This window comes from Lipophrys pholis, assembly GCF_963383615.2.
Source record: "Lipophrys pholis genome assembly, chromosome: 10".
NCBI lineage: Eukaryota > Metazoa > Chordata > Actinopteri > Blenniiformes > Blenniidae > Lipophrys > Lipophrys pholis.
The window spans coordinates 26,343,978-26,369,902 of record NC_137640.1 but is presented as its reverse complement, the minus strand read 5'-3'; the positions used below and the strand labels follow the sequence as shown (position 1 = coordinate 26,369,902).

Genomic DNA, 25,925 nt, shown 5'->3' with positions numbered 1-25,925 from the left:
AAATAATTCTTCATGGGACTCTTTCACCTCTTTGTCCAAACTGCTCTGTCTACTTATATTAACTAAATGTCCACTGTTTAAAGGTGAGCACCAGGTCATACTTAACTCAATACACCATTATATAACAGTGTATACAACCCAGGAAAGAATAAACATAAATGTATAGGGAATATACTATAAAGACAGTTTGAGACAATATTTTGTCCAGAAATTGTAGCTACAGTATATAAGGATGCAGTGGTACAATATCTGATTATTGGTAAGTAATGTTATTCGCATCATAGGAAAGATTTTTAAACATTTTCCATCATTGAACCTGAAACACACATTAAAGTGAAATCTAGACCTATAACTGGCAATCTGGCTGACTGGTAGTCAAACACCTGGCTCTAGTGGTAATTTCATCCTATTTAAAGAGAACTACCTGTAGGAAAAAGCCTTTATCTGAGCATGAACTGTATCTTCAGAAACCAAGCCATGATTTGGCTTGATGCATTTAATAGTGAATTTATTTCACGACGCTACAGAAAAGTCTTTGAATGAATGAAATCCTCATCACTGGAGCGCGAGCACAGCGGTGAAAGAGTTAAACTGGGTTCAGTGGAGACTCACCCCGTCAATAATTAACACATATGTTTGGTGACTTCCTTATCTTTGAGAGAAAAAAACAAATCCAACACGAAATGGAATCATCTGAACACAGTGCACAGTGTTGACAGAAGAACCAAAGGAGATAAAGGCAGAATATGTTGACAGACTTCTGACTGTGGAGCTCACTGGACAGACTGAGGGGTGTGATCCACTGGCTGCATTACTTCACTTTCTCTCTGCAGCCACTTGTGGCTTGACTTCATTTGCCCCACTGTAGGAAGCATGTCGCTCTCCGTCCCGCCGCCAAGATGTCTGCAGAAGCCCCTGGTGATCCCTCATCGCCGCATGTTTGGACCAGGACCTTCCAACGTTCCTCCGCGCATCTTGGAGGCTGGAGCCAAACCTGTTATTGGACACATGCATCCAGAGACCTTTGAGGTAACAAATGAAGGAGCTCAGAGACACAGTCTGATGACCCGACAAGTAGAGGATGGGGTGGTGGTTCAGTTTTGTTTTGTTTTTTAACATTTTGACCTGGACAGATCATGACCGATCTGTTAATTTTAGCATTTTAAAATGTGTTTAAATTGTTCTATAATGCTTCTCTCTAGTAGGACTTTTTCCTATAGCAGCCTGTCGACTCTGAGGAAAGTTTACTCACTGGAATGGTTGGGGTAAATCTCTCTACCACAGTCATTTCGAGAGGTTTTTAATGAATGAGCCATTTCAAGTCAGCAAGCTTCTCTACCTCTATGAAAAACCAGCTTCAGTTCATAATCGTTGTGTGGAGGCCTGCTCGGTGCGAATGGCCTGAAATATCTGTTTAAAGGTTGAAAGTTTAGTTAAAGTGTCCAGATAAATTGGATTTTGGTTTAGCTATTCAGCCGAGTATTATTGCCCTTCTCAACCCAAAGCCTGAGTTTCTGGTGGATTAATCAATCTTCACACTTTATGGAATGATTTGCAAAAATGTTGCTCGGTATCAGGAAGTCTTAATACCCTTTAGATGTTTGTCGGGAGAATTTCCTAGTAAAAACCCCAGGGAGAGAGAAGACACAGGAATCAAACTGAGAGCGATTTAAAAAGTTTCAGATAATTTTATTACATTATTCTTGCAAGAAGAGACAAAGTCACAGTACAACTTTGGCATGATCGTCCAGGAGTTTGTCTTCACTGTGAAGTCTGACAGCGCCTTCTTACAGGCTGCATTGTTTTGAGAAAGATCCACGAGCTTCCTACACCGGAGACATTGAAGGTTACAAAAAGTAGCACAGAGGTTCGGAAAGTGCTGACACAGGTCATCCTTGAAACTCAGACAGTGAACTTGCACATCATTCTTTATGAGACAAAAAGAAGATTTCCCTATCAATCAATATGTAGGAGTCCACCCATCACAGCCTCTTTAGTTTTCTATTTATGGTTTGTTTTCCACGTTATTAATATCACAGTGGAGGGAAAGGCTTTCCTGAAGTTGGGAGATTGGCGGCGGAGACGTTCATTCAATGACCAGTGAGGCTTCAAAAACAAAAAAGTTGTGTTCAGTTGCATAACAATATTGCAATGACCAAAACATGTATGATAACGTGATGTAATTTTATGCAGAATTTCAAAAACTACTAAACACAGCTTGTTGCGTTTTAAATTGGGAAACCGAGGTGGTGACAATTTACCAGCTCACCAACAAAATGGCCCAGTTTTACCTCTGTGTTACGTCGATATTATATCAATGAATATTGTGCACAATGTGGATTAAGAGGTGTAAGGCAAGTTGGTTTTTTTTCTTCTTTGTGGACCCTCCATTGCGTTCACTGAAAGTAACGTGTTTTTGATTTAAACTGTGATTATCGCTGACGTTTTACCCATTGCACCTCACAGGTCATGAGCGACATCAAAAGTGGGATCCAGTACTTGTTCCAGACCCGAAACAAAGTGACCTTCGCTGTGAGCGGCACCGGCCACACCGCCATGGAGTGCGCCATCTTCAACGCGGTGGAGCCGGGGGACGGTGTGCTCACGGCTGTGAACGGAATCTGGGGGGAGCGAGCCACAGATATAGCAGAGAGGATAGGTGAGTGTGTCCCGCAAAATCTTAACGGCAAGTCCAAGATGAGTGATTTGATATATTCCCAAAGCATAGATGGTGCTCTAGGAACTTGAAACCTTCACATTATCCTGTGTGACCATGAGGTTTTTGAAGTTCAGTGGATTCTCCGGTTCAAACATTGAACAGCATCGCCTGGTAGAATAATGATATTAATAATGAAATGTCACACAGGTGCCAGAGTGAATACCATAGTCGCCCCTCCCGGTGGTTACTTCACCAACGAAGACATTGAAAAGGTACTGTTTCCAGACATCAGGAGTCTCTAAGGACTGTCCTCTGTATTAACCCTTTCCAATCCCACTGTGATCGTACCACAGGCTTTGTCAAAGCACAGGCCGGCAGTCTTCTTCCTTACTCAAGGAGAGTCTTCCACGGGGGTCCTGCACCCCTTGGATGGCATCGGACAGCTGTGCCACAAGTGAGAATCAGCGCTCCGTCGGTCGCTACAGATGACCCGATGACAGCTAATGTGTTCTGACTTATGCCCGCAGGTATGACTGCCTCTTCCTTGTTGACGCTGTGGCTTCAATGGGAGGAACCCCCCTCTACATGGACCAGCAAGGTCAACTGATAAATCTGGCTGAATGTTTCCCCGCTCACACTCTCCGTTCTTCTGACACATGAGTTTTTGTTTTGTGATCACAGAGATAGACATCCTGTATACCGGCTCCCAGAAGGTCCTGAATGCGCCTCCTGGTACGGCTCCCATTTCCTTCAGCGAGAGGGCCTGGTGAGAACCGCTTCCTGTAAACCTCACATGGCTGAAAACTAACAAAGGGATTCATTCACTTTTATTTTTTAAAGCCAGAAGGTTTTCAGCCGGAGGACAAAGCCTCTGTCGTTCTTCTTGGACCTGAGCTGGCTCGCCAACTACTGGGGATGTGATGACAAGCCGGCAAGAGTGTAAAAGCATCGCATTTTGAACAGTTTATTAGAAATATGCCGGCAACAGATAGCTGAATGTGGATGTGTCGTCCGTCTCTGCCCTCTGCAGGTACCACCACACAGGGCCAGTCACTTCATATTATTCCCTGAGGGAGAGCTTGGCGGTCCTTACTGAAGAGGTGGGACACAAACGTTTTCACACTGTGGGCAGTTAGCGAATGAATCAGGAGGCACCTTAAATAGTACACTCACCTGTTTTTTCAATAATACATTTGCCAGAATACCAATACATTAGCGTGTACTTGTGTTGATATTGAGATTGATATCTTTATGTATTTTGAACTTGGAAAAGAAAAAAACAAAAACAGGACAAAAGCAGAAGGGACAACAGAATCGGTCTGAATTTACATGAACAAAAGAGAGTATGAAGAAGTAGAAACTTACTTAATCCTCAAGTACTTATGCATCTTTATCAATGATTTTTTAAAATTAATTTAGCATTACTCTGACACAATGCAACAATTGCACATTGTTTTCATGTGTCTGTACATTCATACAAACACACATCAGTAATTGTAGAATTTTCTATAGTCGTTAAATCATATTTATCAATTCAACATTATCCACAAAACAAACAAACCCCCATAGTCATTATCACGTACAACAAATTTCAATTCTTTATAAACTGAATTATGTTTCGATCTGCTTTATCTCCACACAGTTTGTTCCACAGTTTTACTCCACGGACTGTAATACAGAAACTTTTCATTACAACCTCCGGAGCTTGTAAAATGACAAGTCGTAAAGATTAACAAATAAATTAGGAAAACTCGCTTCATGAAAAACAAAAATTCAGAATGACCAAAAAAAGCTACAATAAGATGTGCAAAAAGGTAAAACAATCAGCAATGCACTTGAAATGTAGATCAAAAACGAAGGCCCTCCTCCTTCTTGTAATTAGTTTAATGTGAATCTAATTCGCAGTACCAACAGCTGCCACTTCTACTCTAAGAATTCATGTGCTTAACATGTACGACATTCTACTATTTGAATCTAAAGTCAGCCAATCTACGGTTTTTCAGACTGTCTTCTCTGTCGCTGATTGATTTCAGGGTCTGGAGAAATCATGGAAAAGACATCAAGGCGCAGCAGAGTATTTCCATGAAGGCCTGGAGAGCATGGGCCTCAAACTATTTGTCAAAGAAAAGGTGAGTTTTAACATTGCTTATATTTTCATACAGATAATATGTCTGTGGATTTTCAGTATACACTGTCCATGGTTCGTTACAGCGAGCGAGGCTACCGACAGTGACCACGATCGTGGCCCCTCATGGATACGACTGGAAGGAAATCACAGGCTACATCATGAAGACACACAACTTGGAGATTTCTGGAGGTCTCGGGCCGTCAGCTGGTTTGGTAAAGACAATATCGGACGCCTGCTTTCATTTCATTTCCACGTCTTGACTGCTCACATGAACGGTTTCCGTTGTCTGCGGTGCTTCTCAGGTGCTGCGTGTGGGACTGATGGGCGGCAACAGCAGCAAGGCCAATGTGGACATGGTGCTGGCAGCAATGAGAGACGCCCTCAAACACTGTCACAAGAGCAAAGTGTGAATCACTCCTCTCTGATCCCGGAAGGACGATCATCAATCAGCGCCACTGTCGTAAGGAAGAGTGATCAATAAAAATGGATCTTTCTTGTTGTATTGCATTCTCTGGAATTCATCTCATTTTGATGGGTAATAAAGTTAATAAAGCCAGTTTTTATTCACAACAGAATACATATCAGATTACTGACAAAAGTCAACAGTTCACAAATTTGCTGGTTGCAACTTTTTGTTAACAACTTGGGAAATATCAACATCTCCGATTGTAATAGTGCTGATTATGTTAACAACTCAGGTCAAAACACTGCTGCTATTTTATGTGTGTGTTGTAAACATGCACACAATATACACACTCCCTCAGACACACAATGTAGGTATTAATATGTTTTAGTCAGGAAACTTTAACAGTTGACTTCATTTTTATCTCTCTGTCACACACACACACACACACACACACACACACACACACACACACACACACACACACACACACACACACACACACACACACACACACACACACACACACACACACACAACAAAACAATGTGGTGTAGCCTTTGTGAAACTCTGGCACAACAAACATTCAATTCTGATTGTAGATTCCAATATGTGCCCTTTTCAACCACAACTACATTCATGTTAGTCACTCAGACATTATTGTACTTGATTAGATAGATTTTTTAATTAAGGTTCATTCAGTATACAATAGAAGAAGCACACAGAGTTAAGAAAAAAAAGTACTATTAGGATTTGTGTATAATTGTACAGTGTCCAGTTCTTCAGTGCTCCCATCCTCTGACCACTGTTACCCCTCCTTCCACCCAGGTAACCCTAAAGTCGAAATGAGAATATAACATTAGATGATAATCTGTATTATAGTTTCCATGATTTATATATTCTACGTTTTGATAGTTGTCCCTGTCGCTCATCCAGCCTATAGTCGAGGATGACAGAATTTTGATTTCCAGAGAAGGGACACTTGTGTCATCCTCAGTGGACTTAAATGATACTCGAAGTTCACTTGAAGATATCTGACATATTCAAAATGTCTGTAGGGATAAATAACATCAATTAAAATAAGAAATAAGATCTCTATAACCAAAGACATACTTCACTCATTACACTTTATTGAGCCTTAAATAGTGTCTCTTCAATGATCAATGGTACTAAAACAACTTAACAATTTGTCTTTTCTGTAGATAGAATCATAATACAACAACAAAATATGAAGTATCTTCCAAAGTCTTACTGGACAAACAAACAAACAAATGAAAAGACAGACAGACAGACAGATAGATAGACAGACAGACAACATTTTATTTAGATAAAAAATTTGACATTTATATTTACAATAATTGGCCAAAGTTAAAGCCAATTAATATATTATTTTAAAAATGTATATGAAGAACTCTATAAATTTCAAATGTATATCGAAATATATGAGTATTTGAAAAACATATCTAATCGTATCTAATCTAATGTACTGTGAAAATGAGAATAACCTGGTTAAAAGCTTTTAATAAAACAACAAATTAAAGTGGTTTCACCATATTTAAATATTTTTTCTATACGATTTCAAGGTTAACATTTTTATTAGTTTAGTTGGGATTTAGATTTATTCAAAGCGCCGGGTAGAATGTTGAGTATTCGTTAGCAAATATTATACTGCCATTAACTATCGTCACTACTGGAAGAGCATGTTTATCCAGAGTATTTCCACCACATGGCTCCACCTTGTGGAACAATACAAACATCACACGCAACAGAAAACCCTTTATTTTAAAAACAATGGTTTGATTAAAAAAATTAATAAATAATAATATATATATAATAATTTTGTGAAGAATATGAATGATGAACTAATGTAGTCAATTATTACAGTTCAATTTGTTTCTACTGATGATGAATATAAAATGTGGAAAGCCATGTCTACCACTGAATTTTTTTGATAAATGAAATCTTTCACCAAGAGACCAAGAAATAGATCCCTCCAAAATAAAACAAAAATTGTAACTTTAAGATGCACCTTCGTCATTGTTATGTAATCGTCCGCCATGTTGTTTGTACATGACCACATGTTAAATAAAGTTTCTTTGAAACGGAAAAGAACCGGAAATACGTCATCAGCACATCAACAGTTAGAAATCCACCGCCAATTATCTTTTCGTATATTGTAGGGTAGTTCTCCGAGGTGTGTATCCGGAGCGATGGCGTGCAAACGCGGAGCCCTCATCGTCCTGGAAGGGGTGGACAAAGCCGGGAAAACCACGCAGTGCAACAAACTGGTCCAGGCACTGACACAAAGCGGCCGACCCGCGGAGATGATGAGGTTCCCCGGTGAGACGCCTTTCTGGAGGCCCCGGTCAGCTGTGTTGTTTCGGTCTAACGATGTGTTCATGGTTTTTCCCCCCGCAGATCGGTCCACGACCATCGGACAGCTGATCAACGCCTACCTGGAGAAACGCGCCGACCTGGAGGACCACGCCGTGCATCTGCTGTTCTCCGCAAACCGCTGGGAGCTGGTGTAACTGGCTTTTTGTGCTATGAAGAGGGGCCGATTTACATTTCTGAGAATTCTATTTCAATGTAATTCTGAGGGAATAATCACAAATCACAGCGTTTCACTCGGTACCGTAACAACGAGCTGGCGTCACCTCGTCAGGCTTCTCCATGTGGGTTGACCTGTTCCAGCTGCCTGCAAGCTTGGAGGAGTCTTTAAATAAACACACTGGTCTTCCTGGTTCATCCAGCTCCTGCTCTTTGCAAGGAACGTTTACAGGAAAGAAGGCAGTCAGCTAAGAGAAAATCAACTCCAGAGACGGAATAAATACTTGTTTTCTTTAAGGGATTGGGAGGCTGCACAAAGTGACATATATTAGACAAAATAAGTAAACGGGGAAAGAGTTTTATTCCATGTGTGTGAGGTTTTCTGTTAAAACAGTGACAGTAGACTGTGTTTAGATTTGATTGTTATTTCTTGTGTATAACACCATGGCAAAAGAGACATCCCATAAGGCATCACAGGCAACATTGAGCCAAACATTTCTATTGGATGCAGAATGAGTAATTAGGTGAAACGTCCAGGAAGTGTATTCACACATTTGGTATTATTGTAGTGGAAGAGTAATGAAGGGGATTTGACCCAAGTTAAAAACAGATACTGCCAATATTATTTAGTTTGCACAGATTAATATATAAAGGAGAAATAATCGCTTAAACACGAAATAATAAATGTGTGGTTTGGTTGTGCGAGGTGGTCCATTAAACATGAACCCTTTAGTTTCCTGAGCTCAGTGCTTCATCGACGATACAAGCGGCTACTGATGGATTCTTTTATTAGACTTTGCTTTGTCAACATTGCAACCTGGATATATAAATAAAAAGCATTCGCTAACACCCCCCCCCCCCAGGCCTTTAATGAAGAAGAAGCTGGAGCAGGGCATCACTCTGGTGGTGGACAGATACGCCTTTTCTGGAGTGGCTTTCACCAGTACGAAGCCCGTGAGTCTGCTCATGTTGCCTTTCAGCTTCCCAGCCAGTGGGGGAGTGCACGTTCAGGAATGCAGATGTCCTTGACTGTTTAAGTCGTTTGGTGTCCTCCAGGGATTCTGTCTGGACTGGTGCAGGAACCCTGAAGTGGGACTGCCGAAACCCGACCTCGTCATGTTCCTGCAGCTGAGCTCGGCCGAGGCGGCTATCCGAGGTCACTTTGGGGAGGAGAGATACGAGACGAGTGTTTTCCAAAAAGCGGTGCAGCAGAAGTTTGAGGAGCTGAGGAAGGATCCATCGGTAAACTGGCAGGTAAGAGAATATCTTGGATTGGAGGAGTAGAGCTCGTGTCCACGTTGCATTTGTCATCACGGTGGAGGGTTTTTTTGTGGCTTTGCCACGGATCAGTTGATTTCTGCACCAAGCAGTCAGTAATACTATGATTCAAAGAAGCCACATGTACTTGCTCGTAATTGAGAATAGCTCAAAAGGTGACAGATGGACACTTTCCCTCGCGTCTTTACTTGCTTACATCACTGTGTAACTGTCTATATGATGTGTTTTCAGGTCATCAATGCCTCACAGGATATTGAGAGTGTGCACTTGGACATTTCGGACCTCAGCCAAAAAGCCATCGACTCGGCACAGAATACGCCACTAGGAGAGCTGTGGAAGTGAACCTGATGACATCACTGCCTTGCACATATTGTTTACTTGTCCTGGCTTCAATGTGGAAGAAGAGTCTCCTTTATGAAAAACATATGAAAAATAAACAATTTTTAAATACCAGCTTCTGCTTTTATTTAATTTTTGAATTTCTTACATATCTATTCTGTCACCTTCATATATATTTTTGATTAAATAAATAATCTACAGATGAACCTCTGTATATACTTCAGACTTGGCGAGGATGCTTTCCGTGAACAACAAATGCAACTTGTCTTCAGGTGGGACTAAATTTGGTTTCGTTGCAGGCTGTTACAGACTTTATTAGAGACAAACTGCATAAAACCATACGTGTCATGAGCCATCGTGTGTCTATACAACATAAAATTGTTATGGCGATTTTTTTTTTTCTTTCTCTTTTTAAATCTTATGGAGTCAGGGAAAGGCACCATATCACTTCAGAAGAAACATTTAAAAGTGTTAAGACTCAAATGGAAACACATGTAATGTGAAGATGTGCATACAGAATTGATCCTGAGCTCCTGCTACAGCTTCCACTGGGGCAGTCTCACCGTTGGACACAGAGAGCATCATTCAGAGGCTGTTGGAGAAAGATTGTGTGCCGGAAAAGACACACGGTGGGAGCTGGACGGGCTCAAGAGGTCTCCAGTTAAATGTTCATCCCCTGGGGCTTCTCTTCTGATACAGACAAGAGACGTAATCTTTCGCCCGTCGTCGAGTACGGTAAAAATTATTGTTCGTTACGTCCCTCACAGGGAAAGGATCTCAAACTCCTCATCCTCTGAGTCAAAGAATCGCTCCAACCTGTCGGAGTCTGAGAAATCTGCAAAGGAGGATGAAAAATGTTTAGCAACTGAGGCGTTTGGATTTTTAATCAGAGAAACGAGACGTTGACTTACCAGGAGTAAGGTTTAGGGTGTCCACGCTCACCATGTGAGAGGGTTGGCTGTCTACGAGTTCAAACATGGGCAGGCCGCCTCTGTTGCATGACAGCTGGAGAGAGACACAAACAATCTATTTTATCAGGAACAACTTCACTCGAAACAAAGTGACGCTTTCTTTTCGCAAAAGAGACCTCAGGGCGGAAAGAAACGGTGACTTACTCTTCTGATGCGCATACACCAGTCGTCAAACTCGTCCTCCGTTCTGCAGAAGAAGCCCTGGTAGACACCAGAAAACAATCAGTTATAATAATACATTTATTTCAAGGCGCTCTTCTTGGCACTCATGGACACCGCACAATCGGTTAAAACTGCAGTATAAACAGTAAAAACAACACAAGACAATTGGCATCATATGGAATAAGCAGTATGGAAAAGAAGTGTTTTGAGTTCTGATTTGAAGTGGGGGAGTTGAGGTAGTGAGTTCCAGAGACGAGGAGCAGAGCGGCTGAAAGCTCTGCTTCCACTGGTGGTGAGACGGGCGGAGGGGACGGATAGGTGAATGGAGGAAGAGGATCTGAGGGAACGGGAGGGAAGGAAAACGTAGAGATCATCAGACAGATATTTGGGGGGGGGGGGGGTTGTGAATGGCCTTGAATGTGAGGAGGAGGAGGAGGAGGAGGAGGAGGAGGAGTTTGAATTGAATGCGGAATTGAACCGGGAGCCAGTGAAGGTGATGGAGGACGGGAGTGATGTGGTGGGTGGAGGGAGTGCGAGTGATGGTGCGGGCAGCTGAATTCTGGACCAATTGTCTGGACATCCTGACAAGTGAGAGTGATCTTTACATTTCAGTATTTTTCTACCTTGACTACTCAGTTTGTTTAATTTACAAAACAATAAAATCAACACCAGTGACAAAACGATGGTATATGTAGTGTTCAAATAAATGCTGCATTTATACAACCTGTGAAGTGCATCATAACAGGATTCAAAATATTACAACTTGAGCCACATTTTCAGTCATATTGTGGCTCTAACAGTTGACATTTTAGGCTTCGGTTGCACAACAAAGCGTCAATTTAAAACGCTTTTACGGATCCTTTACAGAATAGTTTTGCGTTTAAGTGGCAACGTTTTGAAAACAATGTTTGTTTACATGGCAACGGCAGAAACACTGAATATGAAGTGGTTAGAATGACAGGCCATGAGTTTGTGCTGTTGGTTGTTTTTGTAATGAAACCACACACGTGCAGAAAACAACACGCTATAAACAACAGTGACAAGTAGGCGGACATTCGTATGGACAGACGAAGTTGGATTGTTATTCCGGACAACGCCATTGTTGTTATTGTCCATCTACATGTGTAGAACAATTATTTACTACGGTGGAGGTGTGTATGTGCGGTGGCAGCGTTTCTTCTGTCCATTCAGAGTCGGAGTGTTTTCAAAAAGTTCCACTTTGTCATGTAAGTGGGGCCTAATGGCGCTTTCCCACTTGTACCTACTCCACTCAGCCTCTGTCGTTTTCCATTACAATATATTACCACCACGTCATGGGCGGAGTCATCTGAGCTTTTTCCTGTCGCGTACAAGTAATCACCCGATATGATGCGGAGCGAACGTGCATTGGATATCAGCTCAAATAATAAATTGAATATATTTTTATGTTTATTAATAATATTACAAAATGTGGATTATTATGATCGTGCTTCCCTGTCCGGGGTTTTGGTTTCACTGGTGCCCCTGTTAACTGGTGACTTCTGCCACAAGCCGTTAGCAGCAGCTGATGTTAAAATAAGACAAACAAACGGTACGATACTTTAAACGTTAATGGAAATGCGGTTAAATGGCGTTCGCCAGGACAGCTATGGATTTTGGCCGGGTTTTTAACATCTGCTGTGAAAAGAGGACGTTTGAGGAAGCCGGTCACCAGTTAACAGGGAAACCAGTTAATCCAAAACACGGCGGCTAGGAGACTTCCCGATATTCGTAGCGGGTTGCTCCGTGGAGTTTCCTCTGAATCCTCTGGTTGCCACTAGACAAAGAAACGTTTGCACCACGGGGTTTAATTTTTGTGAAACTGTCTCTGTTTGTGAGTGTTCTCATTGTGATCGGCTTTAAAAAATGGCCGTCTGACCCATCTATGTTATGATACGCCGGCCAATCAGCGGCCTGCCGTCTGCCGAAGTCACATTTTCTACTTGCATTAGCTCGCTTGGAACCTCCGCTGCTCAGGTACCAGGAAAGTACTTGGTAGCAGGACTAACACCAAGTGGAAAAGCGTCAATAGTCAGTAGAGTCGAGTCAAGTAGGGCTGGGGAGGAACTAGTGGAAAAGCGGCACTAGTGTGAAATACAGTTTGCTCTGCGGGACCCTCCTACCGCTGCGATTGATGGGTCCAGTTCACAGATGTGCATGCGGCAGGGTGGGTGCTGACAGTGGTACGTGTCGTCGGGGACCTGTCCATCCTCACACGGCTCCACCGCCGGCTGTGTGGTGTGTGGATCTAAATAGATGAGCTCCTCTCCTGGGGAACAGAAAGACACGTGTCTTGATGAAGTGGACACAAGCTGCACTGCAAACACAAGCTGAGCACGGAGAAACAACTTACCGACATAACCGATGAAGTAATGGGCGCTGTTGGGTTTTCCGCCAATAACTCCGAGGGACTGAGGCAACATGAAGCATTGCTGTGAGAAGAGATGACAAGTATTGGAACTGCATCTCCAAATGTACAGTGGGTACGGAAAGTATTCAGACCCCTTTAAATTGTTCACTCTTTCTTTTATTGCAGCCATTTGCTAAAATCAAAAAAGTTCATTTTGTTTCTCATTAATGTACACTCAGCACCCCATCTTGACAGAAAAAAACAGAAATGTAGAAGTTTTTGCAAATTTATTAAAAAAGAAAGTATTCAGAACTTTTGCTGATTTAACTCAAATGCTGTCCATTTTTTCTGATCCTCCTTGAGATGGTTCTATGGCTTCATTGGAGTCCAGCTTTGTTAAATTAAACTGATTGGACTTGATTAGGAAAGGCACACACCTGTCTACAGAAGACCTTCCAGCTCACAGTGCACATCAGAGCAAATGAGAATCATGAGGTCGAAGGAACGGCCCAAGGAGCTCAGAGACAGGATTGTGGCAAGGCACCGATCTGGCCAAGGTTACAAAAAACGTTCTGCAGCACTCAAGGTTCCTAAGAGCACAGTGGCCTCTATAACCCTTAAATGGAAGAAGTTTGGGACGACCAGAACTCTTCCTCGACCTGGCCGTCCAGACAAAGTGAGCAATGGTGGGAGAAGAGCCTTGGTGAGAGAGGTGAAGAAGAACCCAAAGATCACTGTGGCTGAGCTCCAGAGATGCAGTAGAGAGATGGGAAGAAGTTCCACAAAGTCAACTATCACCGCAGCCCTCCACCAGTCGGGGCTTTATGGCAGAGTGGCCTGACGGAAGCCTCTCCTCAGTGCAAGACATATGAAAGCCAGCATAGAGTTTGCCAAAGAACACATGAAGGACTCCCAGACTATGAGAAATAAGATTCTCTGGTCTGATGAGACCAAGATTGAACTTTTTGCTGTTAATTCTAAGCGGTATGTGTGGAGAAAACAAGGCACTGCTCATCACCTGCCCATTACAATCCCAACAGTGAAACATGCTGGTGGCAGCATCATGCTATGGGGGTGTTTTTTGGCTGCAGGGACACGACGACTGGTTGCAATTGAAGGAAAGAGTACAAGTACAGAGATATCCTGGAAGAAAACCTCTTCCAGAGTGCTCAGGACCTCAGACTGGGTCGAAGTTTCACCTTCCAACAAGACAATGACCCTAAGCATACAGCTAAAATAACAAAGGAGTGGCTTCACAACAACTCTGTGACCATTCTTGACTGGCCCAGCCAGAGCCCGGACCTCAACCCAATTGAGCATCTCTGGAGAGACCTGGAAATGGCTGTCCACCAACGTTCACCATCCAACCTGACAGAACTGGAGAGGATCTGCAAGGAAGAATGGCCAACCCCCAAATCCAGGTGTGAAAAACCTGTTGCATCATTCCCAGGAAGACTCATGGCTCTACTAGCTCAAAATGGTGCTTCTACTAAATACTGAGGAAAGGCTCTGAATACATTTCAGTTTTTCTTTTTTAATAAATTTGCAAAAATTTCCACATTTCAGTTTTTTTTTCTGTCAAGATGGGGTGCTGAGTGTACATTAATGAGAAATAAAATGAACTCTTTTGATTTTAGCAAATGGCTGCAATGAAACAAAGAGTGAAAAATTTAAAGTGGTCTGAATACATTCTGGACCCACTGTAATGTGCTGTGGTTGTAGACCCTAATGGGTACTGTAGAAGGAGCTGCTGGTCTCGTCTAAGGCCCGTTTCCACAACAAGAGTGCTCAGGACCTTTTCCACACACAAAAAAAAAAACCTTCTCCTGGGTTGGTAGTTTTATAGTTGACAGTCTCCGTAACAACAATCCAACTTGGTCGTTTCATTGCAGAAACAAATAACAGCACCCACTAGTGGCCCTACATAAAAACTACATCAGCGTTTCTGCCATTGCCCTGGAAACGGACATCGTTTTCAAAACTTTGCAGAGTAAATGTGAAACTTTTCTGAAACGAAAACACAAAATTGATGTTTTCACTAGAAACGTTGTGTAAAAGTAGAATAAATTTCATTATTATAGAATTATTATTTCACACATAACATCATCTATTAATTAAATGGCATTCCTTCTGGCACAGAAGACTCTTTACAAAACTGTAATTTTCTTTTAAGAAATCCAGCTGAATGAAAATCTGTGCCTTAAGATGTTGTCGTAGTCCTTTTTACACAAATACATTGTCATATAAAGATTTTGTCATCGATGCATTTTCGACATGTGGGCTGTGTGGGAAGTTGAGGTTGTCTCCTTGCAGCATGTTGACTTACTCAGTCTTTCATGCACAAAGGTCAAACAAATGCAGACAGCCTTTTTTCTTTGTATTCAGATCCCTCGAAAAGCTGCGAATGCTGACATCAGTTCCCTTGTTTCCTACCGACTGAAACTAAATGCAAAGCCAGCATTTAACTTAAAACATTTAACTTGAGCCTGCCATCATTAGAGGAAATCAAAACTGTTGATTCTTGCCTTGTAGACTGTTCATTTTTCCGACTCCCCCTCACTACAGTACATCGACAATTGCACCAGTGGTAAATTGTGAGGGACTACTTCCGTTAAATAAATTAGTAGCCTAAATCTGCCATTTGTGGAGAATCGGCAAAACAAAACCAAAAACACAAAAAGGTGTCAGCTCCCATAAAGCCAATGAAGATATGCAATAAGTGTAGGTGTATGAGTGTTTACCTTGAGGGTTTCAATGTAAGCCTCATTGATATCGCTCAGGCCCAGCCGGAGAGGGATGAGCAGAACCAGAGGTTTCCAGAGGGCCGTCTCCTCCTCAGCCAGGGCGCACGCTCCCTCCAGGCAGCCGTTAATCCCTCCTACTCCCTCTGGCACACCGCAGGCTCCGGCAACATCCAGCCAGGGCATACAAAGACGCTCTGCAGAGGAAAAGATGGTCGCAGCGTTACTGCCACATGTAGTGACAATGCTAGTTCTTCTTCTGTCTTTTTTAAGCTGCGACTTTGGAGTAAAAGACTGTCCATTGAGTCGCATTGCATTACAACAGCAGAGACATTAAAAAGGATGTAGTTTTCATGTTGATCCACTAGTGGGTGCTGTTGTTTGTTTTTAGTGATGAAACCACGCACACATGCTAGTAGACAGCCATATGCTATGAGTAACAATGGGAGCTGATCAAGTTGGATTGTTGTTACGGTGACTGGCCACTATAAAACTACCAAGTCCCAGGAGAATCTGGACTGGGAGTCATGACTCTCTGGAGGAATCATTGTTGTGATTGTCATCTACTCATGCGTGTGCAGAAGAAATATTTACTACGGCCATGGGGGTACACAGTGCACAGCAGCAGCGTTTCCACCGTCTACATGGCAACAGAGCTGAGCGTTTTGATAAAGTTGCGTTTTCACCCATTTACATGGACAGAGTTGGAGCGTTTTTTGAAAATTCTACACTGGGAGTTGTTTTAAAAAAGTTCTGCGTTTTCACTTTCACAGAATGTAAATGGTAAAAAAATATTAAAGAAGGATATTTTTTATTATTGCTAATCTGACAAGTACAAAAACACTATATTAATGAAAGTCATAAAAGCTCCCCCTGGTCACCACTCTTAAGTCTTTCCTGTAGAACCAATAAGATTTAGTTGAACTGCTAAACTATATGAGCACAGTCCACTATTGAGAGCACAATATAAATACTTCGATTATGCCAGAGGGAATTATTATTAAGATTAAACACGAGAAGTAAGGCAACGTATCAACTGCTTGTGCCACAAAATCCAAACAGGGAAAAGCGTTTAAATGAAGATATTTCACAGCTGGACTCACTGATTTCTTCGATGACCACGGTGTTGTCCATTGCCACATGTACCACTAGTCTGCTCCATGTGTCAAACACTGCCAGCTTCCTGGAAGCAAGCACAATAAAGTATTCAATACTGTTATTCATGACAGCCAGCTCAACTATCCTGCTATCTGGTAACTTACTTGAGAACCTGGGCGACTGTGTTTGGTCCGTACCACTGGCCAATAGGTTTTCCCTCGCCGACTCCCATTTGAGCTGCAACATTCAAGAAACAGTTTTACGCAAACTCCTACCGAGACGCCACTGGTGAGCCAGCCAAGAGTCCAAATGTCACTTCTCACCAATTTGATGGATGGAATAATAGCTGTCTTTTTTGTCAATGAAGGCATTGAGAATGCTGATGTACTCTTCTCTTTGTTTCTGGTCTCGGGCCCATCTCCAGTCTGCAAACAAGCAGCCAGTTGTCAGGCCTGAGTGGAACAAGCTCTGTGTGGTACAGTGTGATCATACCGCAGCAACGGCGCCACACAGTGCTCACAATCTGTCTTTACCTCGGCCTAAATGTCTGCACATCAACGCCTCGCCCAGGATCATCTGGCCGCACCGCAGCATGCAACCCCACCCTGTGTCGGATGTTGGTCCAGTGCCCCCTAGAACATATTGAACGATAATACATAACTACACATTTGAAACTGGAAGTGAAAACCAGAACATATTAGACTATGGGGACAGAAGTAAAACGAAACAAGAGAAATAAAGACATTTCTGATCTCTGCCAAGGGTCGACATGGACCCAGGGAAATGACACATATTCCACATCCAGATCAACTGCTTTTATTCATTTATTTAGTTTGGTGATCATGTGATTTTATCTCATAATTTGATATACTTTATACACAATTATTTTGATCTGGATCACCAACAAAATTTAATGTGTTCGTCCTTTGATCAAAATGCAAATAAATGTGTACCAATCTTTTTGAAGATCCGCACATTAGCTTTTGAGAGTTCATGTTAACAGACAAACAGACAAATAAGCACGGGCGATTTTATGACCTCCTTGGCAGAGGTAATAACCCAAAACACACAGTTGTTGGAGTAACTTACCAATTGGAGGGAAGTTTTTTCTGTATGTGAACCACAGCCTCGAAGTGACATCTGATAGAATCTGGTCTTTCTCTACATAAAGAAAAAAAAAAAAAACACATTACATAACAACCAAACAAATGTAGAAATGTGCTGCAGGGTTATGCATTTAAAAGTCCCACCTGTGAGTGCATTGTACTCTTTCCCCAAGACCCACACGGGCTCCAAGGTCTCAGGAAAATCTTCAAACTCTCCGAAGCGAAGTGTTTCGTATGTCAAAGTGGCTACAATGAAGACCGGAGGAGAGAGAGAGGGAGACACAGCTGCTGGTTATCACTGTTGTTCATGACAGGTTCTTGCTGCACCTGATAAAAGTGAAGCTGTCAACCAGGATGGCAACAATTAGTCCATTGTGGGGAATCTATGTGAAGAACTGTCTTCCATAATTAGCCATGCTTAACGTTTTAACACTCTGTTTTGCATATATGCTAGTATTTTTCTGTGGACCAAATGAAGTCGACACTTCAGGGGCATAGGACAGACATCGTTGCTTCAATCCAGTGAGCCGTGACTGTCAACACTTCTCTGGGGTCATCAGATGGGAGCCTTGTTTTATCAATGATTCATTTGTTGGGTCGCACAACACTGTAACTTCTCTGGCCAATGCTACACGTCATATAAACTTAACCAATCTACCATGTGGCTATCACAGCCAAAACAGCATTGGCAGTTTCATTAAACCAAGGCTCTATTTAGACAAGCTCGTGCTGGCGATGATGCTGATGTTTCTTTTCCGAGCACCTGAACGACCTGAGATCGTAACTGGCAGATTCTCTCAAAATAAAACTTAGGCCTTGTTTACGCAACAACATTTTTAAGTGAAAATGCAAACCTTTCGTTGCGTTTTGGGGGTCTATTTACATCGTAATGGTGCTCAGAGCCATGGAAGATGCTACTTTTCAAAAACGCTCCGACGCCGTCATTGTGTAAATTGGCGAAAAAGCAACAAACTGAAAATGCTAATAGTCCGAAACGCTGCCATTGTGGATGTGGACCACCGTCATAGTAAACAGTTTATAAGAATAACGTTTTCTCCAGAGTGTCATGAGTCCATATTCTCCTGGGACTTGGTAGTTTTATTTTGACAGTCACCATAATAACAATCTAACCTGGTCGTCTGTCCATACGAATGTCTGTGTACTCGCAAATGTAATTATTGGTAGCGTAATAGTTTCTGCGCCCGTGTGTGTGTGGCTTCATTACAAAAACAACCAACAACACCCACTAGTGGCTCAGCATGCTAATTACATTGTTTTCAGCGTTTCAATGGAAACAAACATTGTTTTCAACACGTTGCCATGCAAAGGAGAAACTTTTCTGAAATAAAAATGCAAAAATCAATGCTATTTCTCTGGAAACGTTGTCGTGTAAACAGGGTCTTAGTGTCAGAAAAGTTTCACATTCATATGGTAACATTTTGAAAAACAATCACCATACAATCACAAATGCCAGAAATACTGAAACTACAGTAGTCTGCATGCCACGCCACAATATGTTGCTTTGTATTTGTAAAAGGTCACACACGTGCATGCAGAAAACAGTACCATGTAAACATTTTGTTTTCCAGCTGTGTATATTCGTCATATGGATCTACTATATCTGAATCGTACTACGACCCGTGATAAACATATCCAGGATCTCTCTGTTTCCTGGGTTAACTGATACAGACACGTGCGATCTTGATAACCATTACTACGGCGTAGGTTATCAACTCGCTGGTTCAACCCAGACCTACGTGTGCGCGTTCACATGAAAGGGGCGGAGTTTGCAGCCTCTGACCAATCACACACAGGGAGAAACTCTGCAGCACAGTTTACAGATTACTGAAGGAGCAATAATTCTGAGAATATGAAGAATTAAAACACATCCACCAGGCTAAAAGCATCACTGCTGCTGCAGCCAAAACCAGAACATTCCTGACTTGTTAATGTGTGACTTCATCAGATTATACAATATTAATTCATCGGTGATATAAAGGGACTGCAATCTGATCAATCAATTTCAATTTATTACAGCAGAAACGTGTCGGGCTGAAGTTCCTCACTGTTCTTCTTTCAGTTTATTGTTCTATCCAGAGTTTCTCTTGTGTGGGTGTTTTTTGTGTTGGAATATTAATTCATCACCGCGACGGCACGAGCAGTTCTGCGTTCTATAAATTCATGTTTCTGTAGTTCTGTCAGGTGTGATCATTAACCTCATTATTATAGATCAACAAGTTATCTCGATAAGAGAAAATCCAGCATCATTACCCTCGGGTGTATTTGAAAAATGTCTCCACATGTGATCCAGATGAAGGTATCACTTTTTTAAAAAGTGCGGTTCGGCTTAAAGGAGCAGGCAGCTCAAAAACTCCTAAATCCTTCATCATTATTGTTTTCAAGCTACTCGCACATGTGCAGACAGAACTATTTGGTCCAAGTGTAGAGGGCATCCAAGTCTACATAGACACTCGCTGTCGTGTAAACAAACAGCCAAAATGCAATCCAAGTTTACAATTTTCACTTGAAAACATTGTCATGCAAACAGGTTTCCACTTTACCCTGCAGTGAGACAGCGGGCCTCGCTACAAACCTTCTACCTCCCACATCAACTGGCCGCACACGGACAGTCTACATTTGCTGTTCAACTTCTGCCTTCATGTCTGCACACATCAGCGGTTTTCTCCTTTTGTAAGCTTGTCGACTTCACACCAGGATATTCTGGTGACCAAACCAATGCGACACAGTCTCGCAGTTACAACAGCTGCTTGTTTACGACACTCTTGCCTCAAACACACAAAAATACTACCTGAGAAAAAAAAAGGAACAAAGAAGAAAACCAGAACTTTGGCCAGAAATGAAAACGGAACTCTATCCTATCCAAACTCCTTGTTCATACAAAATAAGGACACAAAAACAATAAATCGCATGAATAATACATTTGTGAAATTTGAATTTCCTGTTTTTCTTTCCTATTAACACCTAATAGTGTTTTTCACCAGAAGATGCCCAATGAATGATGTTGCAGTACCAGATAAAAAAGTACACAGTACAAGAACCAAACAGTGACGTAGAGCATGAATTCATTTTGTATAAGAAAAAAAAACAAGCCAACAGCGGTAGTCTGAGAAAGCCGAGGTAAACAAATTAAAATGTCTTGTGGTCAGACATGGAGTAAATGGACGCACTAATCGACACACGGTCAGATGGCTGTAAATAACACGATGCATCGAGCCACCCACAAGAACAATGATCATTTAGATTGGGTGCGAAGCAGGCTGAATGGGTTCAATTTTCAGATTCTCTTCTTCCTTTTGATCTTTTAATTCATGGTCAGTGTTTATTTGTGGAAAGAGCGACCCAAATGAGTAGCTGGTGTAATTACATGAACACGTCTGTGGTTTGGTTTGCTTTCAGAGTGCAGTGGAAAAGTGAACCAAACCAATGTAGGTGTGAATATTTTGGGCATTTGTCTCCCTATTGAACCGTGTAAGTGGCCACTTACAGTATTGTTTTTGTTTTGTTCTCATTCATGTTCTGGGGTTCACCACGCCGACAATTCATGTTCTAGGGTATATCTTGCCTATAAACTGTGACGTCACACGTGGGGTTTGACAGTTGACGCACACCTAGACTGACGAGAATTGCATTGAAATGTAATGAAATAAGTGAACGGATGTATTTTTTGTTCATAATATCCTGCAGTTTCATGGTGCAAGTTGCACGGTGCTGGTGCCTGTTCTGAGGATCCTGCACCTGTCGAGCTCCACGCTTTCTTCTTGATGCAAAGGGCAGGAACAAACCGAGTGTGTGAACTATCCCGATGTGAAACCACCAAAAGTCTTCCCAAGGAACTCTCAGCTAAATAAAACCATCTAAGTGTTTACTGACAGGCCATGACTCTGTCTCAGGGCTCAAGGTATAATGAACTATTTCTTGAGGGATAACAAACTTCCCTCCTAAATCAGCTTGCATTTCTAAAAGTACCTTCTCCTTATCTAGTTAAACTAAACTCTCCTTCTAACTACTGTCACTGTCTTGGTCTCTATTACATGCATATCAAATTTTAATACTTGCTTATGCCGCCACTTATACCAACTTTGTTTCAAACCAATCTTCCAGCCATTGCAGTGCTTTGTTGACACAATGTTCATGATGGGCTCCCGTTTACTCAAAGTTTTAGGTTCTGGGATACTGATAGGGAACCCTATTCACCTCTCCTCCATACTCCACAGGTCGCTCCAACTTTAGCTTGAGCTTCTGCACTTCTAACAACTTCCTGCTTTCTACGTACCTGTTCATCCTCAAACCTGCTTTGCTCCACCTCAGTTTACTTAAGCTGAGCTCCAGACCAAACACCATCACCTACAATCTCTACGAGCTGCTTCTGCCTTCTGGGGTGTCACTTCCTCCCCGTGGTTGTTGGACTTAGAACCATATCTTAATCATAGATAACGGCTCTATCCAAACATTGATATAATAAAACTCTTCTCTTAAACTAGATATTGATAGTAGATGAAATGTGCCTTTCCATACAATACCACACTACCTACGATATCTAGGGAAATGTAAATATTATACAAACAACATAACATATCAGCTAACAATCATTCTCATAATATAAACTGCAAGCACCACAATTTCCACTTTCCCGGTAGAGCTTATAGATTTCATTGAACACTTCAGTAAGTTACTTCCTAATCTTTCCCAAACAGCACAAGCTAATGTACCACCGACATAAACCTTCAGTGACTTTAGTGGAAAACAGCAACTTGGCAAACATTGGTTATGAGGTTGTAACATAACTTACTTACTCTTCACAAACAGTGTCTTACGTCAGTTAAAAAGAATAATAACACTAACCTGCTTAAAAAGAAAATTTGTTACGTATGTAAACAGTACAGTTGTTTAGTACGGTTATTTGACACTGGGCAGTGTTAATATGCTGAACCATAACCATATCTACACTGTGGACCTCAAAAATACAACCCAAATCACAATGTTGACTATGCGATATCTTTAACATTATTTATTAATTAAAAAAACAGAGCTAGTAAACATAGCAGTTGATATGAAAATATGAGTCTATCACAAGCAGACTGTCCTGAAAATGTAAAACTGTGAAATGTACCCCAAATAGTAGTAAAGCAATACAGATAAATGAATCATGACGCACATCAAAATGGCACAAATCAAAGCAGTGACCGACCCAATTCCAGAGAAGTTGTGAATTAAAACAAATGCAATGACTTACAAATCTCCAAAACCCATGTTTCATTTCAAATGGAACAGAAACAATATAACAGAAGTTGAAACGGTTCACAATTTCAATTTGACAGCAGCGAAACATATTGAAAGTGAGTCTTTGTTTAACAATGTGTGCCATCGCATGTTATTTTAAGGTGTGTTAGTAAACATGTGCAAAATGAGGAGAGCGGCTGCTGGAATTTCATGAGAGAAATGTCGCCCCATTCTTGTTTGACACTGAATTCCAGTTAGTCAACAGTCCTGTAGGCCTTCACTGATGGATTTGTTTACGTTTTGTTTTTTTTAAACAACTTGTCATATGTTCTGATGGTGGAAGATGTGCACTGCAGACAGGACAGTTCAACAAGTAGACTCTTCTACCGAGAGGCCATACTGTATGTGGGGAAATATTCTCTCAACTTCCTCCCAATTCTCTTGAAGCCTTTTGTAATATTTTACTATGGAAATTGTGGGCGATTTATAGTCTTTGAATATTGTTACTTGATGTTAAAATGAAGGAATATTTTCCTGAAATTGACAATTACCAGACGCCGCATATTGGTAAACTTCTGGCCAATTTTACATCTGAGAGTCTGCACACACAAACACTCATAAAGTTCTGTTTACGGTTCTGTTTTTTCAGCCTCTTGTAACCCCTGTCCACATTTCTCAAGACATAGTGCTGCCATCATAATCAAAATGAGTGAATATTATCTATGGGGTTGTAAAATGTCTCAGTTTCAACTTTTGATACAATGCTGTGTTTTACTTGGACTGGAATAAGAGGTATTTGAAAAGGATTTCTTTACATTTTTAAGTCTTTTCCATCTCGACACCCTAGTGGTTTTGAAATTGGGGTGTTTTATAGTGCAGGTAATAATATCTGAACTCTAAAATCTCAAACGTTTCAAAAGGCAACTCGACCCGATATGATCAACACTGATCTGGTGTGATAATCTCGGAGCCGATTCAAAAGCCTGGAGATATTCATGAGATTCAGAGAATTCATAACAGATACAAACAGTGCATGGCTAAACTGATAAATCACTGTGGATTGGAACAAACATCCAAACTGCTCCAGAGTTCAGCAATCACACTAATGGACTGGTCTGTGTTTGCACACTTTTCACTGCAGTTGGGAAAAACTGGGCCAAGAGCCAAATGTAAAGTTAGACACAACAGTAATGGGTGCCATTAAAAGATTCAGTTCCTCTTCAGACGGTCAGAACAGCCTGGTCATATCCGTGAAGATAACAGATTGTATTGGTGGAAAGGAAAAGAGGGTTGCTGTGCCAAAACAAAACCTTTTTTTTTAACCAGATCATTACATGCAGCCAGCTTTGACACAAAGCTGACATGTACAGGATGTGTTAGGCCAAATGCAACAGGACGCCGGTGGATCACAGGTGCTTAAAATATTATTTGTCACAGCTGATCTCGGTCCCCGTGTTGGGAAATGTTTTGACGGTGACAGTGCAGACGCCTGGTTATCCTCATTCTGGGCGTTAGCATAAACAACCGACACACACACACACACACACACACACACACACACACACACACACACACACACACACACACACACACACACACACACACACACACACACACACACACACACACACACACACACACACACACACACACACACACACACACACACAGAGAGAGAGAGTCTGACTTTTCACCAAACACACCGACAGTGACACAACAGACAGCCAGACACCATGTGTGTGTTCACACGGCGACACCGGGAGCTGGAGTGAGGGAACCCGCGCCACCTTTTTTTTATTATTATTTGTAACACCAACAGCTGGCTAACGTGAGGTTAGCCTTTAGCTGTGGTCGTTACTTTAGCATGCTAACGTCACTGAGGTTACAAAGCAGCGAGTGTCTGTGCTGTACTGACAGTCCCGTCAGGACACAGCGACCGGATTCACCGCCTGCTGGAGAAACGGGACCGACCTTGGTGCTCGGCAGCAAGACACCGCTGTTAAAAGGGAAATATTAAATTCAATTTTACTCTATAAAAACCCGTGTCTTACCTGCACCCATCCCGACGGTCTGCACCCTATCTTGTTTGTTGTTCTCTGCACTCTGACACGCTGGCCCAATAGAAACACAGTCCCGCTGTGGAATCCGGAAGTAGGCGGGGCTACTGTGATGACGTACGACACCATAGATTTATAAAAAATAGACAGCTTGTTGACTGTTATTTACATAATTAAAGTTATCGCGTCTTGCTGAACGTAAACCGATTTTCACATGGTTCAATCTGTAACAAATATACGGTAAAAAAAAAAATCACTTTATTGTGACTTTATTCTGACAATAAAGTCAGAATTCTGAGTAACTAAAGACAATCATTAATACTGGTACAATCAAACGTTCATATTTAACTATTCCTCTACAATGTGTATTTATGAGTATTAGACTGTACACAAAACATTCAAGTTAAGGTGAATATTTTTGCTTTAAGAAACAGAAACAAGGTTAAAGATAACACTGAAACACTGAGTAGGGACCGTCTTCATGGCAACAGATGCTCATCTACTTTGTTCTCCTCCATGAGGTGTCTTTCCCTGTTTTTCTTCCCCACTGTTTTTGGGGGATTTATTCGGAAATGGTATGCCGTTAACGTCTCAACATGTAATCGATTGGTACTTGGATGATGACAAATCATCCCTGAAAATTTCATGCAATTCGGGTTAATAGTTTTTTTGTGAAAAGGTGGTAAACTACGTAAATACAAACCAATAAATAAGTAATTACATGCAGACAACAACCTGTACAAAACACATAATGGGCAAACATCCAACAGGCCTTTGGGGTCAATGTCAAGAATCAGAAACAGTGGAGCATGTACTCGTGAGCT

The 25,925-nt window shown here is 41.7% G+C and overlaps 3 protein-coding genes across 6 annotated transcripts; 2 read left to right on the top strand and 1 right to left on the bottom strand.

The window, feature by feature from the left end:
* The first annotated feature begins 656 nt into the window (after positions 1-656).
* agxta (alanine--glyoxylate and serine--pyruvate aminotransferase a) lies at positions 657-5,358 on the top strand. The gene is made up of 11 exons (XM_080474176.1): positions 657-1,029; positions 2,467-2,659; positions 2,867-2,931; positions 3,013-3,113; positions 3,187-3,257; positions 3,341-3,425; positions 3,500-3,598; positions 3,690-3,759; positions 4,693-4,788; positions 4,871-4,999; positions 5,090-5,358. Exons 1-11 carry the CDS (start codon positions 874-876, stop codon positions 5,195-5,197), a joined length of 1,173 nt encoding a protein of 390 aa, XP_080330302.1. The 5' UTR covers positions 657-873; the 3' UTR covers positions 5,198-5,358.
* Positions 5,359-7,298: 1,940 nt separating this feature from the next.
* dtymk (deoxythymidylate kinase (thymidylate kinase)) lies at positions 7,299-9,495 on the top strand. 2 transcript variants are annotated; one of them, XM_080473273.1, is made up of 5 exons: positions 7,299-7,530; positions 7,609-7,717; positions 8,604-8,694; positions 8,797-8,994; positions 9,250-9,495. In XM_080473273.1, exons 1-5 carry the CDS (start codon positions 7,401-7,403, stop codon positions 9,358-9,360), a joined length of 639 nt encoding a protein of 212 aa, XP_080329399.1. In that variant the 5' UTR covers positions 7,299-7,400; the 3' UTR covers positions 9,361-9,495. The 2 variants fall into 2 exon arrangements, with proteins under 2 accessions (XP_080329399.1, XP_080329398.1); XM_080473272.1 differs by having other exon boundaries at positions 7,317-7,717.
* A 217-nt stretch (positions 9,496-9,712) lies between these two features.
* Positions 9,713-25,185, bottom strand: atg4b (autophagy related 4B, cysteine peptidase). 3 transcript variants are annotated; one of them, XR_013935707.1, is made up of 13 exons: positions 25,096-25,160; positions 17,948-18,049; positions 17,787-17,858; positions 17,231-17,329; positions 17,021-17,122; positions 16,862-16,934; positions 16,703-16,782; positions 15,600-15,796; positions 12,862-12,940; positions 12,632-12,777; positions 10,473-10,827; positions 10,269-10,362; positions 9,713-10,192 (listed from the first exon to the last, which is right to left on the bottom strand). XR_013935707.1 is itself a non-coding variant. In XM_080473271.1 (13 exons), the coding sequence occupies exons 1-13, from the start codon at positions 25,103-25,105 to the stop codon at positions 10,119-10,121; spliced, it is 1,185 nt and encodes a 394-aa protein (XP_080329397.1). In that variant the 5' UTR covers positions 25,106-25,185; the 3' UTR covers positions 9,713-10,118. The 3 variants fall into 3 exon arrangements, 1 of the variants encoding a protein (XP_080329397.1); XR_013935708.1 differs by having other exon boundaries at positions 10,473-10,515; XM_080473271.1 differs by having other exon boundaries at positions 10,473-10,529; positions 25,096-25,185.
* Positions 25,186-25,925: the final 740 nt, after the last annotated feature.